This window comes from Brassica napus, chromosome C5, assembly GCF_020379485.1.
Source record: "Brassica napus cultivar Da-Ae chromosome C5, Da-Ae, whole genome shotgun sequence".
In the NCBI taxonomy this organism is placed as follows: domain Eukaryota; kingdom Viridiplantae; phylum Streptophyta; class Magnoliopsida; order Brassicales; family Brassicaceae; genus Brassica; species Brassica napus.
Window position 1 is genome coordinate 11770818 of NC_063448.1, and position 17693 is coordinate 11788510.

The 17693-nt window shown below is 34.4% G+C and overlaps 2 protein-coding genes and 1 pseudogene across 3 annotated transcripts; 1 reads left to right on the forward strand and 2 right to left on the reverse strand.

The window, feature by feature from the left end:
- Positions 1-1804: 1804 nt before the first annotated feature.
- On the reverse strand, positions 1805-5367 carry LOC106350059 (annotated as a pseudogene).
- Positions 5368-5788: 421 nt separating this feature from the next.
- Positions 5789-8202, reverse strand: BNAC05G15840D (protein ALTERED PHOSPHATE STARVATION RESPONSE 1). Its single transcript, XM_013786791.3, has 4 exons — positions 7222-8202; positions 6955-7082; positions 6663-6886; positions 5789-6588 (listed from the first exon to the last, which is right to left on the reverse strand). The coding sequence occupies exons 1-4, from the start codon at positions 8036-8038 to the stop codon at positions 5949-5951; spliced, it is 1809 nt and encodes a 602-aa protein (XP_013642245.1). The 5' UTR covers positions 8039-8202; the 3' UTR covers positions 5789-5948.
- A 6775-nt stretch (positions 8203-14977) lies between these two features.
- Positions 14978-17665, forward strand: LOC106347271 (WD repeat-containing protein DWA2). 2 transcript variants are annotated; one of them, XM_013786790.3, is made up of 13 exons: positions 14978-15121; positions 15201-15284; positions 15368-15500; positions 15595-15706; positions 15796-15895; positions 15987-16114; positions 16327-16396; positions 16500-16588; positions 16681-16726; positions 16962-17033; positions 17128-17203; positions 17290-17348; positions 17441-17665. In XM_013786790.3, exons 1-13 carry the CDS (start codon positions 15077-15079, stop codon positions 17480-17482), a joined length of 1056 nt encoding a protein of 351 aa, XP_013642244.1. In that variant the 5' UTR covers positions 14978-15076; the 3' UTR covers positions 17483-17665. The 2 variants fall into 2 exon arrangements, 1 of the variants encoding a protein (XP_013642244.1); XR_001270677.3 differs by having other exon boundaries at positions 14979-15121; positions 16962-17035; positions 17131-17203.
- Positions 17666-17693: the final 28 nt, after the last annotated feature.

Here is a 17693-nt window from a genome sequence, read left to right on the forward strand (position 1 = left end):
GATCTAGAACGGCATTTAACCGGGGGGCATATAAATTTTTTTCACTATATTTTATAACTAGATGGGGGCACTGGCCTTGATTAACCGTAATTGCTTAAAGAAAATGAAGAATGAGACGGGGGCACGTGACCCCGTACGTCTCTTAACATCTGCCCCTGTGTGCAGAGATACTTCTCTATTTATCTCTTCAACTTTTTGTTTTTATAATCTTTGGTATTAGTGAGATACTTGTCTTGATACTACTAATGGAGCTGCTGTTATACATAGCAATATTTATATACTATTTTTGTTCGGAATCTTACGAGGTTTAATTTTTCTCTCTCCAAAATGGCTTAAACCTAAAGGTGTGCTAATGGTCAGTTGTATCATCTTTTAATCTGTGAAATATTTTAAATATATATCATCAGCAAAAAGAAGGTGTGATACCGGGGGGTTAGCGCGTGAGACGCGCATTCCCGTTATCTTACCTTGACTCTCTGCATGATTAATAAAACTAACGAGCGTTTCCGTGCATAAGATAAATATGAAAGGAGACAAAGTGATCTTATTGACGTAGTCCCCTCTTTGGGACGATATTCTCTCTAGGTTGGCCATTGAACAAAACATGGTACCTTACTGATGTTACACATCGCATTATCCATCTAATCCATAACTCTGAAAAACCCATTTTCTTCATGACTGCACTGATAAAATCCCATTCTAGTCTATCGTAGGCTTTAATCATATCCGTCTTTATTGTCATTCTCCTATTACTTCCACCAGGATCTGTACGAAGAGCATGGAACATCTCTTGTGCTATTATTACATTATCTGATATTTGTCTTCCAACAACGAAGGCTGACTGGGTCTCCAATATCAGATCTGGCAAAATTTTCTTTAATTTCTACCATAAGACCTTCGATATTATCTTGTAGCTAACATTGCAAAGACTGATGGGTCGAAACTATAACATCTCATTAATATTATATTGTAGTTTTGTTGAAAAGTTAATTTTTACTTCATTTATTTTATTTGAATCATTCAAATATAGACATTTGGCTTAATCATATTCTAAAAACATATGTGCAAATTTACTTCTCTTTTTATCTCTTCAACCTTTTGTTTTTATAATCTTTGGTATTAGTGAGATACTTGTCTTGATACTACTAATGGAGCTGCTCTTATACATAGCAATATATATACTACTTTTGTTCGGAATCTTAGGAGTTTCAATTTCTCTCTCTCCAAAATGGCTTAAACCTAAAGGTGTACCAAGGTTCAGTTGTATCATCTTTTTATCTGTGAATATTTCAAATATATATCATGACAAGGTAGAGAATCGACCACATTGCCTCAACATTTTTATGAGTCTTGTTAAATTCGGGTTTATTATGGACTTCCAACTTAAAATCAATTGACAATTAGTGGATTGACCCTAACCCTATATCACTTAATATCCCTTAGAATTCCCGATGTGGGATATATATCCCTAATACCCCTCTTCGAGATGATGGTTCTTATCGGCCAGAAATCTCAGAACTTTTTAAGACAGTTATACTCGGTCGAGCGAGTCAATTACGACCTTTATACCCGGTCGGATATGGTTATATTAATTAGGGGTATAACATATTTAGGATCTGGGCTCTGATACCATATTAAATTCGGATTTATTATGGGCTTCCAATTTAAAACCAGTTGACAATTAGTAGATTGACCCTAACCCTTTATATATTAGTTAATGTCCCTTAGAATTCCCGATGCGGGATATATATCCCTAATAAGTCTCCTATTTAAATTATTCAACATTATTACAAACACTCTCTCTTATTGAAAACAGAAAATCAGTAATAGTGAGAGTCTAGCAAATATAGATCATTTCAAAGCTTAGAACTGGGCAGCTTGATTAGATCTTTGCGAAGTATTTTGCCGGATGCTGTCTTTGGTATGGAGTTTATAAATGCGACCTTTCTTATTTTCTTATACGGCGCCACCTACTCATAAAAATCAACGTCTATTATTTTCTGATCAGCTCCTTAAAATTTAAGATAAATTAAGTAAATAGTGTGATTTTGTGATCATTCACATAAAGTACCTGTTTAGAGATGAAGTCAATAACTTGTTTCTCAGAGAGATTGCTCCCAAGCTTCCGTGTCACGTAAGCCATTGGATATTGTCCTGCTTCTTTATCAGGAAACCTTACACAATAACACTTCATGTTGTGTTTGAGGTTTTAAAAGGCGAAAGCATATGGAGTTTCGGTAATAAAAACATAGTGACTGTAAAAGTTTACGTACGGAATAACAGCGGCATCAAGAATGTCTCGATGAGTGATCAGGAGAGCTTCTAGTTCAGCCGGAGCCACCTGTTTATCCAATAGAAACCGCAAGGTTTGTGTGTTTTAAAATCTTACACCATTGATCAATATGTCACAAAGATAGGTCTCTATATAACCTGATAGCCTATGTATTTGATCAGTTCTTTCAGTCGATCCACAACATAAAGAAACCCATCGTCATCGATATTGCAAAGATCTCCAGTTTTTAGCCATCCTTCTAGATTGAAGGTTTCACTTGTAGCTTCTTGGTTTTTGAAATAACCTTGTAAAACAAATGTCCAAGTGTTGTTCCAACAAAAATATACTTTTATTTAATTATATTTATGTTACTTCGAACAAAATTGCATGTTATGCTCTATTTTTTAAAAAAGATTATTATAACCCTTGCCATTTAATTATTCTCTAAATGTGCTGCTAACTAATATTCAGTTGACGACTGGAATAACTTTAACATAATATTTCCATTTTATTAATACTTTGTCTTTATTATATTTTGGGAAATCTGGCGATATTTTCATGCTTTAATAATTTATTCTCCAACTAACGTTCATTGCTACCAATTTAATACAAAACATCCATTTTACATTAATAATAAACTACGAAAAATCAAATACTACCTAGCATTTTGAATTCATATACGATAGATACATACAGTCCATTTCTACTTAAATGCTTGAAATCAAATACGACTTGTTAAGATGTTTGTTTTCATCAGGAAAACAGGAGAAAGAATAAGACATTTCTCAACTAGAATTTTACCAACCTCATAAGAAAGTCTTATAACATATATGTTTATATCTTAGTGGTTAATTAATATTTATACATACATATTTAATGAATTTAAATATTTATTTACACTAAAAACTTTTTTTTTTTTAAATGCGGACTTTTATTTTAGAAAATAAGTTGGAAAGGAAAATAATAAACTACTAAAAATAATCAATGAATCAAAGAATTTAGTTATCCACCCTCGTCTTTGGTGTCAAACTAAAATATTATTTTTACTTTTACCATTTTGAAGTTGTATATGTGTTTACCTTTTGAAATGGACGGGCCCTTGAGCCACAGTTCGCCTGTTTGGTTAGTTCCCAGTAACCGACCCGTATTCGGATCCACGATCCTCGCCTCCACATCAGGCGTCAACGTCCCCACCGTACCATACCTCCGGCTGTCCACCATATCCATATAAGCTCCTCCGCCGTTTGATTCCGTCAACGCATACGCCTGAAGTACATGCACCGTCGGATATTTCTTTAAAAACCCCTCCGTTACCTCCTTGCTCAACGGCGCTCCACCACACGTCACTTTTTTCAGGGAGCTCAGATCACACTTCTCCTTGATTATATCTGCTTCGTTGGTCATAACCACCAAAACCGGCGGCGCCAGAATGAGAGCCGTGGCTCTGTACTTCTCTACCGCGGCCAACAAGTCGTTCAGCTCGAATCTCCGGAGGATCACCACCGTCAAACCAATAGCTACGGTGGCCATAGCGAACATGAGTAATCCGAATGTGTGGAACATTGGAACGGTGCAGATTAGGCCTGGGCGTTCGGGTCTTCGAGTCGGGTTCGGACCGGTTCCTTTCGGATCCGGGTCTTTTCGGGTCCTAAATATTTAGACTCAATAGGTACTTAGAAATTTTTGGTTCGGGTTCGGGTCGGTTCTTCTCGAGTCCGGGTCGGTTCGGTTCTATAATTAAAATACCCATAAAATACCCGTAATTTTTCGGGTCCATATCGGGTCCGGGTATTTAGGATCTGAAAAGGACATGATATACCCAATTCCATCAACTTTAGTTGAATATTTGTCATATATATCTAAAATTTTACAAAACAACTTAAATGAAACTATTAATAATTAAAATAAAACATTTTGAAACTCTAAATTTTACATTTTAAAGCTTTATATTGCTTTAAAAATGTTAAAAAATAATAACAAATGTTGTTAACAAAAGATATTTCAACTAAATCATAAAATAATATATATAAAATAGAACACAAAAACATCATAGTTTTAGATATACATGTTTTTAAGTCGGGTACAAATCGGTTCTTATCGGGTCGGGTCTATTCGGGTCGGTTCTTTTCGGGTCCGGGTCTATTCGGGTCGGTTCTTTTTCGGTTCCGGTTCTTTCGGGTAAAAAAAATTTAGACCCAAAAGGTACTTGTAAATTTTCGATCCGGTTCCGGGTCGGGTATTTTTGGGTCGGTTCCGGTTCGGGTCTTCGGGTCCAGGTTAAGATGCCCAGGCCTAGTGCAGATCAGAATCTAGTCTTCCAGCGATTCCTTCGCGACCATTTTCGCCACGTAGGACGTCAAGTTCCGGTGAGAGGAGATAACTCCTTTGCTCGCTCCTGTGGTACCGGAAGAGTAAAGCATCACCGCCGTATCCTCCTGGTTGACTCGGTCTCTGACTCGCTGCCCACTCGGTTCTTTTTTCATCATCTCAAACAAAACACCAACGACTCTGACTCCGCCTGTCGGCTCCACGTGCTCCTCCTCGGTGAGGACGATGGAGATACCGGCGGGGAGTTTGTGTGCCAGCTGAGCCGTGGTGAAGGCGAGTGTTGGTTTACTATCGGCGATTTGTTTGGATATCTCACCGGCGGTGCTGAGAGTGTTCGCGGTGGTGACGACGGCGCCGAGAGACATGACCGCGAGGCATACGATGGGGATGTAAAATGAGTTCGGGGAGAGGATGAGGATGACGTCGCCTCTACGTAATCCGACTTCACTGTAAAGCCACTCCGCGACGCGGTCAACGGCTCTCCAGAGATCGGAGAAGCTTAACCGTTGGCCAGTGGTAGCGTCTATGAAGGCGGTGATGCCACGGTGGATCTGACAAGAGATGAATGTTGTGACGTCGAGCGATGGACTCGCGGGCAGGCTAATGGGGTTGCGTTTGCTGTAGAATGTAGAGTTTTCCTTGCAGAAACCACTTCTTGAATCAACAAGAGATGGTCTTTCAACATTAGCCTTTTTTTTTTCTCTGTGAACACCAACGAATCTGGAGAAGATAGTTTCAGGAGTGCTGATGATAATTAAATTAAGTGTAGAAATTAATTAATTAAGTAAACCTTTTGTTTCTTTCTTTGTCATAATGCATTAGCCGTGTTGATTGTGATAAATATAAGTTTAATGAATAAAGTTAACTGACGTGTAGACTTACCAACCAGCGTTCTCCCTGAGATGATTGAGATGGCCCAACGTAAGCATAAAAAGACCCCCGATAAAGATGCTCTAATGATTTGATAACTCAACTTTTGTATTTTCTTACTAAGTGCAGAAAACGTGATTAGACGAAGAGAGTGTTTCATCTACAACGCGAAAGAGGAAAGACGCACTGGAAAGACAAGAACATGGTGACAAAGGGTGCATGGACTTCTTTCACGTTGTAAGACAGAGAGTATTGGAACTTTGGGAAGGGCAACAACAACTCTAAGTCTTGTTTGACTTGGACCTTAAGCTCATTTCATAATTCGAATATATCTTACTATAAAAAAATTATTAAAGACATACACATATTATAGATAAATGTCTAAATTTCCAAAACCAAAAAGTAAATTTAAAATTCTACAAGAACAAGAGAAAAAAATGGATAGAATAATTTATAAGAAGTAAAACAAAACAGAACATTACGCGCATATCAAGGCAACCTCCTCATAACTCTGCTTCAAGTTTGTAGATAACTTCTCCATGCATTTAAAAATCTCCTCCATGTTGGCCTTCGGATTCAAACTCCCCATTAGTTCAACAGATGGTACTGTCTTCATCTTCCTCTGCATCGTCTGCTCTTCCTTCTCTAACGTCACAAGTTTCCTCTCTACATCCTTATCCCCTCCATTAACCTTCCTCTGCTCCTCCAACTCCATCCTCCGTTTCTCCACCAGACGGCTTATCTGCATCAAGAGCGCGTAAACCGCTTCCGTAAATTCCTTTTCTCCATCTGATCTCCCAAGAGACTGAGACCAGCTGTTAACAGCTCCAAACAATGGTGGCTCTTCTGAGAGATCTGGTGTTGGTTCTTGAGGCTCTTGCTTCAGACAGCGCATTAGCCAACTGTTTAAGGCCTTAACATACTGATCCTGAGCATCTATCCAGTTAGATAAGCTTTGTTTCCAGTTTCTCAGCTCCAGTTTCAGTTCCATGGCAAGCTCAAGCTGAGATATGTCTAGGTTTCCCTTAAATGTCATCTTATCAAACTTCTTAGCCTCTGCGATTACTCGGGATTGTCTACTGTGACATTCTAGCATAGAGCTCCACATCTCAGACAACCTAATTTGAGACAGTAAAAAAAGCTGAGTTTACTCGAAATAAAACTAATGGTAAAAAAAGGTAGTTGAGTTAACCTGCGGATCAATTCTTTAATCTGGGACCAGAGTTCTTCATCGCGTAGCTTGTTTATCATAAGGCATATGTTGTCTATCATTTGGATAGAGACTGTTATTCTTGTAGACAAACACTGAATCGAAGAACGAATGGCTTCGATTTTGCTTGGATCTGTACTTTTCCCTTCCAGTCTCCTCAGTTTTTTGCATCTCTTTATGTGAGATGTGCGGAGTTTCTCCTCAGCCTGTAAGTAACAAGTAACATAAAACACTATGTTTTGTCTTAAAATCATTCAACAGTTTTTTAACTTACCTTGACTTCTTGGTACAGTTTCTTCTCCCACATGAAAAGTTTCGTCAGAGTAGATGAAAGATTACTGAAACTAGATACAAAATCTTCCACTGGAGCCATCTTCTTTGCGTAAAGTACGTTTGAAGAAGCTGATATCGAAAAACACAAAACAGAATCAGAAGTTGTTAGAGAGAGAGACATGCGTCCAGGAGGTTTCGAGCAAAAACCCGTAATCCCACAGGCCCAAAAACCACATCATGTAGTATTAGTTTCGTCCAAACATATTACCTTGATAAACTGAGGTTTTCTGGTAATATCTGAACCTGGAAGTGTCGAGCATCTTTGAAACCTCACTCCCTGCTTCTGAAGCTTTCTTGAACATCTCCTGCCATTGCTTTGTGACTTCTGAGAAATCCGACGAAACTTTTTGATCCTTTGGTTCTCTGGTTTTCTCCGGTTTAAGTTTCTTCTTCTTCTCTAAGATTTTTAGGACACACTTCTCTTCCTCTCTTCTAATCTTGTCATCGTTTTTGCGAATAGGAGCATTTTTCTTCTTTGGCTTATCTTCATCATTGCAGCGAGTGGTCTCTTTATCCTTCAACTCCTTAAGATTCGTGTTGTACGGAAACTCATAGCTCTCGAAGAAGTTGATGAAATCCCAAGCGTTGGTACTCGGCGGCGGAGGAGGCGGCGTGTTAATGCCGGATTCGTAATTCCGGGAGTGGAACGGTTCGTGATTGGTATGACATCTAAAGAGATGACAATCCGTACCTTTGTTTCCATCTTCCTCGCAGTCGGAATCGAATTTTGGTGGCAGATCGGAGTCTGAGCTGGTGCTCACGACGGAGTGAGTCGGGGAAGATGATTCCGGCGAAGACGTGTCTCGAGACTCGTTGGCTTCGGAGTCAGCCTCCGGCGGAGACTCGACGGCTTGGTCGAAGAATCTGTGGAGAGCTGGACCGACTGTGTTTAGAGAGAGGAGATAAGCGGAGTGAGCGTCGGCTAGTGCGTAGCTACGGCGGAGCGTCTCCTCTAGTGAGTTGCAGCGGTCGCGGCATAGAGCTACGGCTGGTAAACCGTCGAGCTTTGAGGGTGAGCAGCCCATAACGGTCGTCGGAGGGAGTTGTGTGTTTCAAAAACTCGGATGGGACATCAATGTTATTTATCCGTTAGTGAATTTTAGAGAGCAAAATGAGTTGAGTTTTAAGACCATAAATAACATCTATTTTCTGATTTTTTAGTTTTAGTTTAATTTTTTTCTAAAAAGATATTCAACTTAAGAAATTGACAAAATTAATTAATTATCTTTCAGTTCTTTTCTTACTTTTAAATATAATTGGTAAACTGAATTTTCAAGCTAATTTCCTATAGACGTCTGAATATTTCAGTTTATAGTATTGCCGTCTTATACGTTAGATTGTCTCTGAGTTGGCTAAATTAGTCCGTCTTTCCTACGTTCATGAGTCTAATCCTAGTATACGGCAAGTATATAACGCATTACTACATTTCAAAATGACATTTATATCGCAGTAACATTTTCATATATAAGCAGATGGTTATGATTGATGCTAAAAAGTAAATGATTATGATTAAAAATAAGAGCCGTTTTCCTCGTAGAAGAATGGACATGAAGCTAGTGATTAAGAACCGTGCAGTATTCAACTATGGGAATCATTGAAGCATAGAAAGTGGAAAAAGACGTGGTTTTGAAAAGTTAAAGGTAAAAAAAGTTAAAAAGTTAAAACTAAAAAGGTTTGAGATTCAAAGTAACGTAAAGTGTTACCGTATTATATTTCATAATGATATCATGTTCGAAAAGTGCATGCTCACAATAACATGCACATATTTAAATCCATTTTCCCCTATGAACTCAAAACTCACGACTTTAGGTTCAAACAAACGAAATTGAACTTTTGAAGATATTAACCCTACATTCATCTACAATATAATCTCCCATATTTTCGTAACTTATACAAATTTATATCATGTCCTTAGACCATTTCTAATGGTACACAATTTTTTTTTCTACGTTTCACTCTAAAATAGAATAATTCTATAATAAAATTGAATTTGCTCCAATGGTTCAATCTATAATAGAGTTAATAGAGTAATGTTGTTCTTTTACTCTATATTTAGAGTAAAAAGTAACATTATTCTATATTATACAGCGAACCATTGTAACAAATCCAATTCTATAAAACTATCTACAATTGTCAAAACTTTCAACACCCTAATTTTCTACTTTTAACACTCCGCATCATCTTTTTTTTTCCACCTAATTATTCAACACTCACTTTATTTTTCATCTCTACAATAGTTTTTTTAATAAAATTCAACACTCTACCCCACTTTTTTTATTCATTTTTAAATTAATAACTACATATTAATAATAATTTTGATTGTGATTAGCTTAAAAAAAATAAATGACATAATTTTTAATTTATGTTCATAATTTTTTTTTAAATAATACTTAAATAAATATTATTAAAACAAATTACATTACGAAATTTCAAATACACACAATAAAAAAATTGATTTTGAAATTGGTAATTGTTAGGATTTTGGTAATTGAAAAGATAATTTGTGGAGTTTTGCGAAAGGGTTATTGTTTTGATCCATTTTTGACACAAAATAGAATAATAGTAATATTATAGTCAAAACATATTTTATTTTTCTATGTCGAAATCTAATAAACCAAGTCTCTATTTATAGAGTACAAAAAGTTATGAATTTTAATATATATTTTTTTGTAAAAAAATATTATTTAATATAAAATAATTGATCTCAAACATTTTGATGAGATAAAAAATCTATGCAATCTGAATAGCTAATAGTTTGATGACACTTGCACCAATCAGATTTATGTTTTTAAAACCAAAAAAAAAGCCAGAATCGACAACTTCCTTCATCTTTGTGTGGATGAGAATGAACCAAACTAATTTGGATCCACCAAATTTCGTTTTTCAACCTGTTGAATACATTCAACAGAATTGAATCCACCACACTTTCTTCACTTATTCAGCAGGTTCATTGCGGCTATTCAACCGTTTAAAAAAACTTTGAACAAGCCCATTGTAACTAGTATAATAGAGTTACATTATTTTAGGAGTGAAATATATAGATAATTTTTGTGTGCCATTGGAGATGTCGTTACGTACACTACACCTCTCGTTAATATCATATGATGAAATTATCTACATATTTTTAAGTCATTGGTATGCATTGCCTTTTCTTTTGTATTATTCTGACAATTTTTTTTTTTTTTTTTTTTTTTTTTTTTTTTTGAAAAAGGGCATTATTCTGACAATTTAGATTGCGAGAAGTATTTTTTTTTTGTTTATTCACGTGCACTTACATACTATACCAACAATACTGAAATACACAATATTGGCGAAAAATCTTTATAAATGTTGCATTTTTAGCAGAACAATGCACAAAAATGTTTACCATATGCTGTGGTTACTCTTGCTCCCAATTGACTAAGTGTTAAGTTAGAACATGGTGGACCTCGACTGAAAGTAGAGGGACTGACATCTTTTCCTTTTCACGTGCACTTACATACTATACCAACAATACTGAAATACACAATATTGGCGAAAAATCTTTATAAATGTTGCATTTTTAGCAGAACAATGCACAAAAATGTTTACCATATGCTGTGGTTACTCTTGCTCCCAATTGACTAAGTGTTAAGTTAGAACATGGTGGACCTCGACTGAAAGTAGAGGGACTGACATCTTTTCCTTTTCGGTTCGTATATGTATCTATTTCTTTTCAGTTAAATGTATGGTGTATCTAGCTATTCAAGCAATTTACTGATTACCATAACAATATTTTCAAACAAACTGTTGTTCGGAAGATTCTCCTTCTAATATTATACTAGAGCCTGACGCGCGGATATGAATTTTCGGTTTATGGTTATTTATTTAACTAAATGATGTATTTGTAATATTTGATGTATTGTATTCACCAAGTAAATAATTTTTTGACATCTTAAACCATCTATTTATGATGAATATTTGATATCATATGCAAAATTGAACAAATAGACGTAATTAGAGAATTGTAGACGATATATAAAAACAATGGTTATTAATGTAAAATATGAAGAAATATTATATCATGACTTAGTATAGCATAAAAGATTGTAAATTAGTTATACATGCTTAAAGTAAATAAAATGATTTTTAAACTTCTATGAAAAATTTAACATATAAAAAAGGGTGATGAATTAGTTATCAAATTGTAAATAATTTCATACTTTTGTTAATAATAAATTATTTACAGTCTTTGTTTTTCGTCAAGATAATTATTAAATGTCCATAACATTAATATGTTAAAAGACCATATTATGAAAGCACATGTTGTAACCGTTTTTTCCGGGAAGTGTAACAAAAAAAAATTACCTTTAACTCTTCGTTTTGTTTAAGTTTTGTGTCGGTAAAAGATTAAAAAAAATCTCTCTATCTTTTTCAATGTTCAATTTGAAGCTTATTATGCGAAAATCATACGCAAATATAGGCAATTGGTTAGAATCTCTATATCTTTATATTCTTATAAATTTTAAATTTATTGTTTCCTCTTCTGCAAGCAAATCAATTACCGAAGTAATAGATCAATTGGTTGGAATCAAATCTATTCTTATAATTAGTGTAATTATGGTTACAGTTTCTATATTTAATAGGTACATTAAAGATACGACTTTGAAGATATTATGTTTTGATTAATAGAAGATAATGGATTTTGAGTTTGTATTTATTGATTTGTTTTTTTATAAAGCTTAGAAAATCAGTGGGATGATTGGTTGGTTGATACATGCTATAAAGAAAACGAAAACTATAGGTGGTTTAACTATTGTACATCGATTGATGCATGATGTAAGTTGACTATATAAAACTTGAGCATGATCATTTCAAACTAAAGTATAGGTAGGTTATATGCATTTGTTATATTGTAGTTAATATATTTAAAATATTACATAAGTCAAGTGATTCACGTTTTCGTAAAAATAAAATTCAAGTTCATTATTGGGCCGTACTCGTCCGTAATAAGCTACGTTAAATATGATGTATTTTTAGGTTTATTTAATGACATTAAGTTTAAATTTCATTAAGAAAAACTCATTAATTTAATTGGAAAAGACAAACATTAAAATAGGTAGGTTCATTTAATGACATTAAATTTAAATTTGATTAAGGAAAACTCATTAATTTAACTCGAAAGGACAAACATTAAAATAAGTAGTTTAATTTAATTCTCAGTGGCATAGAAGTGTAAATAAGCTAGAAAATTTAAGGGTATTTTTAATGGGTACTTCTCTTTTAATAATATAGACTAGACCCTGATCCGCGCGCCAGCGCGGATATGAATTTTTAGTTTTTAATTATTTATTTTATTAAATAATGTATTTGTAATATTCGTTCATATTATATTCATTAAGTAAATATTTTTTTTGCTTCCTAAACTATCTATTTTTTTTTACGAATGTGTGATATCATATAAAAAAATGAGTATATAGAGTTAATTAGATAATTGTAAAAACATAAATTTTCTTTCGTGTGCGATATGATATAAATAATGATCCACCCAGTTAACAAAAATCATGATTTGTTTTTATGTGTAATTTTTTTTTTTGACCATTTATTTAAAACTATATTAAATTTTACGTAGTTTAATTAGAATATTTTTAATATATTTACCTTTTTATTTGAAATGCAACTCAATATTCTTTTAAAAAATTATAACAAAATATTTAAAAAATATTTTTAGAATTTGTTTGAAAAATATGAAAATTACATTTTAAATTAAAATTATCCTAAAATATGATAAGTTTTGATGTAAACGAAAACTTAAATTATGTCAAAAATAATTATATTCAATGATAATAACAATTTAAATTGATTATTTTTTTAAAAAATACAAATTTCAAAAATATTGTTTGAAAGAAAATTCATTTATTTTTCGAATATAAAATAAAAATATTATAATTAAATAAAAAAAAATATAAATAAAAACCATAAATTTAGCAAATGACAACTGAGTTATATTATGCTAAAATTTTCTTTCTAACAATTTAGCAAATGACAAATGAGTTATGAGCAAATAATACCATATATATTTTAAAAACATAGCCATTCTTAAATATTTTTTGAATAAATAATTATTTTTAAATTTAATTAACTGAAAATAATATTCGTACAATTGTGTGAGTCAAATTCTTGTTTTATTGATGCATGTTATATATTAGTGTTGCATGTTTTAGGTAACATTTTAATAATGCACGTTTTTAAATTCTCCATTATTAAAATTATGCACGTAAGGATAACTCATGAGTTTTTTTGGTTGATTAAATGACATTATGTCCAAATTTATTTAAGGATATTTTATTAAGGTAACCGAAAAAGATAAACACTAAAATATGAAGTTTAAATTCATTTAAGCATATTTCATTAATGTAACTGAAGAGACAAGTAATAAATTATGCAGCTTTATTTGTTTTAGGATATTTCATAAATGCAACTGAAAAAGACAAGTAAAAAAATAGGGAATTTAATTAATGAAATAAAAATATTTTCAAATAGAATTGATTCTACATAAGTGTATAAAATAGAATTGATTCATAAATACCATGCAATTCATGTCAAATACACTAACCTAACCCATTCATCTAAAACCATATATAGAAGAATGTGCATAAACGAGCCTCTGCGCACGTCTTAGCTAAAAAGTTCTCGAGTTAGAGTGAGAGTTGGAACTTTTTTGGTTTTGAGGCTTTTGAGAAGATGGGACGAAATGAAAAAGCTGAAACTAAAATAAAGAATGCACGAGGATCTTCTTCATAAACGAGCCCATATCTCAAAAGAAGAAACTTTTCTTTATATTTTTTTTAGTGAAGCAAAGGAATGTTTCTTTTCTGGGGATGGTGGAGATCCACATCCTCCAATTTTGTCATCTTATCACTACTTTTCTTATTACAATATATATATATATATATATATATATATTTTCGCTTAAATTCTTATAACAATATTCCCATGCGTATTATACAAAAAAAAACTATTTATCAACTTACCAATACCTATATCCGGAAAACTATAAGAAAAGGACAGTTGTCCTACAACATTTGATAATAATTTATCAACCACGAGCGTTGATATATCCATTCCTAGTTTTTTTCAGGTCGGCAAACATTCTTGCTTACCTTACTGTTTCTTTCTAATATACATTTAGCAATCTAAATTATTACTTTTTTAAATCCATGGCTTACGAAAATATCAGATAAAACAGATATCATGTATTCTTTTGAAGCAAACAAATAAAGTATCATTTTTAATTAAGGTTCGTAAGATCATGAAAGCATCACGTGTCTTGTCTCATGTGACTCCGCCGCTAAGACGTTGTACCAAACGTAATGATAATTTTAACCATTTACAGATACAAAAACAACGTGATGATAACATTCATGATCTGATGTTTTTTCGGTGATCATACAACGGTCTCTAGCTGACGTAACTTGTGATATCTTTTTTTTCTTGATATTGGTTTTACAAATTTGCTTATGAAATATTTAAGGGCAAATCTCCAAAATAGCACATTTTTAAGTTTATATCACAAATATAGCACTCAAAAACTAAAATGACCAAAATAGCACCTTTCTAAATTTATCCTTTGAAAATTTTAATTTTTTTATTTTTCAAAATTTGAAATCTTATCCCCAAAAACTCTAAACTCTAAACCCTAAACTCTAAACCCTAAACCCTAAACGCTAAACCCTAAACCCTAAACCCTAAACTCTAAACCCTAAACCCTAAACCTTAAATCCTAAACTCCACCCTTTAACTCTAAACTTTTAAGTTTGTGATTTTTGATAAAACATTAAGTGGTATTTTTGTGACTTTTGAACTAGTTTGAAAACATAAACTTGTGTCTTTTTCTCAATATTTAATTAGTCTAGATAGTGTTTTGATCGACTTGTGTGTGACGCACACTGTGACTCAGAGTAGTAGTACTAAAATTGGAAGGATGAAAGGTGGGCCTCTATATCTTATTATTTAGATATTGGGTTAAGCCCATTAGAATCGATCACAGTAGCAAAATCAAAATTGATCGGCATCCACTGAATCAGTGGTCAGGGCAGGCGACAATGCAAGGAGGATCGTCGGGAATTGGATACGGCTTGAAGTATCAGGTGACTGAATCTATCATCCTGTTCCCGATCTTCTCCGTTAATTTCCTTAAAGCTTATTCAAAAGACGAATCTGTTTCAGGCGAGATGTATATCGGATGTGAAAGCCGATACGGATTACACCAGCTTCCTCACTGGAACCCTAAGTTTGAAAGAAGAAAACGAGGTGAATCCATGGTTGATCTATGCTTCGATTTCTATTTGATCATCTCCAGCATTTGAGAGCTACTTTTTTCTTTAAAAAAAAAGGTTCATCTTCTTCGTCTGTCATCTGGTGGATCTGAGCTGATATGCGAGGGTTTGTTCTCTCATCCTAATGAGATTTGGGACCTTGCTTCTTGCCCTTTCGATCAACGCATTTTCTCCACTGTCTTTTCCACTGGTATCATCAGTTTCTTAAATGAATTGTAATCTTTTTTCGGATTAGTCTTGGTTTAATCAGAAGTTGAAGCTTGAAATGGTTTGATCCGGTTAAGGTGAATCATTTGGAGCAGCGATTTGGCAGATTCCTGAGTTGTATGGTCAGCTGAATTCCCCACAACTTGAGCGTGTTGCATCTCTTGATGCACATGTTGGTAAGATTAACTGGTGAGTTGATGTCAGAGTCTAGACCTTGTTTCTTTTCTTATGCACATCTTACGAAGCTGACTCTCTCTCTCTCTCTCTCTTGGAGACAGTGTTCTTTGGTGGCCTTCTGGGAGGTGTGACAAGTTGATCAGCATGGATGAACAAAACATTTTCTTGTGGAGCTTGGCTTGTTCGAACAAGTCTGCTGAGGTGATTTAGCTACGAGGATATAGAGACGTGCTCTTTTTTCTTTTCTTTTTGCTTCCCATGTTCCCAAGTTAACATGCTTTGGTTTGTGTAGGTCTTGTCTAAGGATTCGGCTGGGATGTTACATTCTTTATCTGGTGGTGCGTGGGATCCACATGATGTAAATGCTGTTGCAGCGACTGGTGAATCATCTGTCCAGTTCTGGGACCTGCGCACCATGAAGTATGGTATCTCTGTTGATCTTCTCTGTTCTCAGTAACATTAACATAGGCCTTTCCTGCATTCACTTTGAAGATTTTGCACGTTGATAATACTCACACTCACACGCTCATGGGATTTCGATGTCAGATGACTGTTAGTTGCTTTGTTTGTACCTCTTCGCACGAACCTATGTATATATATATATTGAGGGACATGTTATTTGCACAACACAGGAAGGTTAATTCAATTGAACGTGCTCATGTACGAGGTGTTGATTACAATCCCAAGAGAGAACATATACTTGTAAGAAGTTCTTTCTTGTCCTCTAAAGTACTGCCGTGGCACTGAACTGAACAATACTCTCTCTTTGGGTTCAGTATGATGAAATAAACATTCGGTTATGTAGATTACAGCAGAGGATGAATCTGGCATACATGTCTGGGATCTCCGGAAGGCCAAGGCTCCCGTCCAAGAGCTCCCTGGTCATACACATTGGTAGGTTTGTTTGCACTTTTCTTTTTTCTTCTTTTTTTTTAGAATCCAGTAGCGTGAGACCTGAATTTGTATGTTTCTGTTAAATTTTGTAGGACATGGGCTGTCAAGTGTAACCCCGAGTATGATGGGCTGATTCTGGTACACTCTTTCTCCTTCTTCATGTTTCTTAAACAGAAGAATTAGATCATCCGACATAGTAGCTATGTATGTTGCTCTCTCGGTTTTTTTTTAGCTGAGATAGGTTGAGCAAGGTGAGGAATGATGTTTTTTTCCCCTTGGTACATGCTACGTTTTAGCTTGGAAAGCAGAGCCTATTCTTTAACTCGCGATGTAGATTTAAAAGTGTGGTTACTTATCAGTTGAAGTAAAACAGAGTGCAGGAACAGACTCAGCTGTCAATTTGTGGTATGCTGCAGCATCATCCACTAATGAAAAAACCCCAGAAAGGTTGTTACAAATCTCTTATCCTCCTCCCTCCCTCCCACCTATGATTATCATTTGCATTGTGTTGAGAATCATATTTTGCCTACCACCTATCTCAGCCTGTGGGTTCAACACGTCAGCGTGTAAACCTGTTGCTCAACTCATACACTGATTATGAAGACAGTGTCTATGGTAAATTCTCTTAAAAGACGTTTTAGTGGCACCATTAATTTGTGAAACAACTACACCCTGACATTTACTGTTTAATTACAACACAGGACTTGCTTGGAGCTCACGTGAGCCTTGGGTTTTTGCATCATTATCATATGACGGAAGGGTAAGTAAATTATTTCTAAGTTCTAAACCTATCGAATCACAGGACTCATCTAATTTAACTTTTCTTGCTTTTATATATACCTTATATGATAGGTCGTCATCGAATCAGTGAAGCCTTTCCTTCCGAGACTGTAGTAAAAAGCTCAGCATCTCTTTTGCTCTGACCCACACACGACCCATCGAAATCTTTGTCGGAAAAAAAGTTGGCACTTGTGTATTTACAACAATCTTCTTTGACACAATTTGTTTTGGATCTTTATTGTATCTATCTATCTATCATTCACCCAGATTCCTTTCAGTATCAATATTCTGTTGTCACTCTGATTCTTGTCGGAAAAAGTAAAAG

What these genes read in the sequence shown, in the direction of transcription:
- BNAC05G15840D (XM_013786791.3), bottom strand. Translation starts at nt 8,038, where the DNA reads ATGGGCTGCTCACCCTCAAAGCTCGACGGTTTACCAGCCGTAGCTCTA. An exon ending in GAAAACCTCAGTTTATCAAG is followed by an intron (nt 7,083 to 7,221) that starts GTAATATGTTTG and finishes TTTCGATATCAG; the next exon opens with CTTCTTCAAACGTACTTTAC. An exon ending in ATTAAAGAATTGATCCGCAG is followed by an intron (nt 6,589 to 6,662) that starts GTTAACTCAACT and finishes GTCTCAAATTAG; the next exon opens with GTTGTCTGAGATGTGGAGCT.
- LOC106347271 (XM_013786790.3), top strand. Translation starts at nt 15,077, where the DNA reads ATGCAAGGAGGATCGTCGGGAATTGGATACGGCTTGAAGTATCAG. An exon ending in GTTCGAACAAGTCTGCTGAG is followed by an intron (nt 15,896 to 15,986) that starts GTGATTTAGCTA and finishes TGGTTTGTGTAG; the next exon opens with GTCTTGTCTAAGGATTCGGC. An exon ending in TTATGAAGACAGTGTCTATG is followed by an intron (nt 17,204 to 17,289) that starts GTAAATTCTCTT and finishes ATTACAACACAG; the next exon opens with GACTTGCTTGGAGCTCACGT.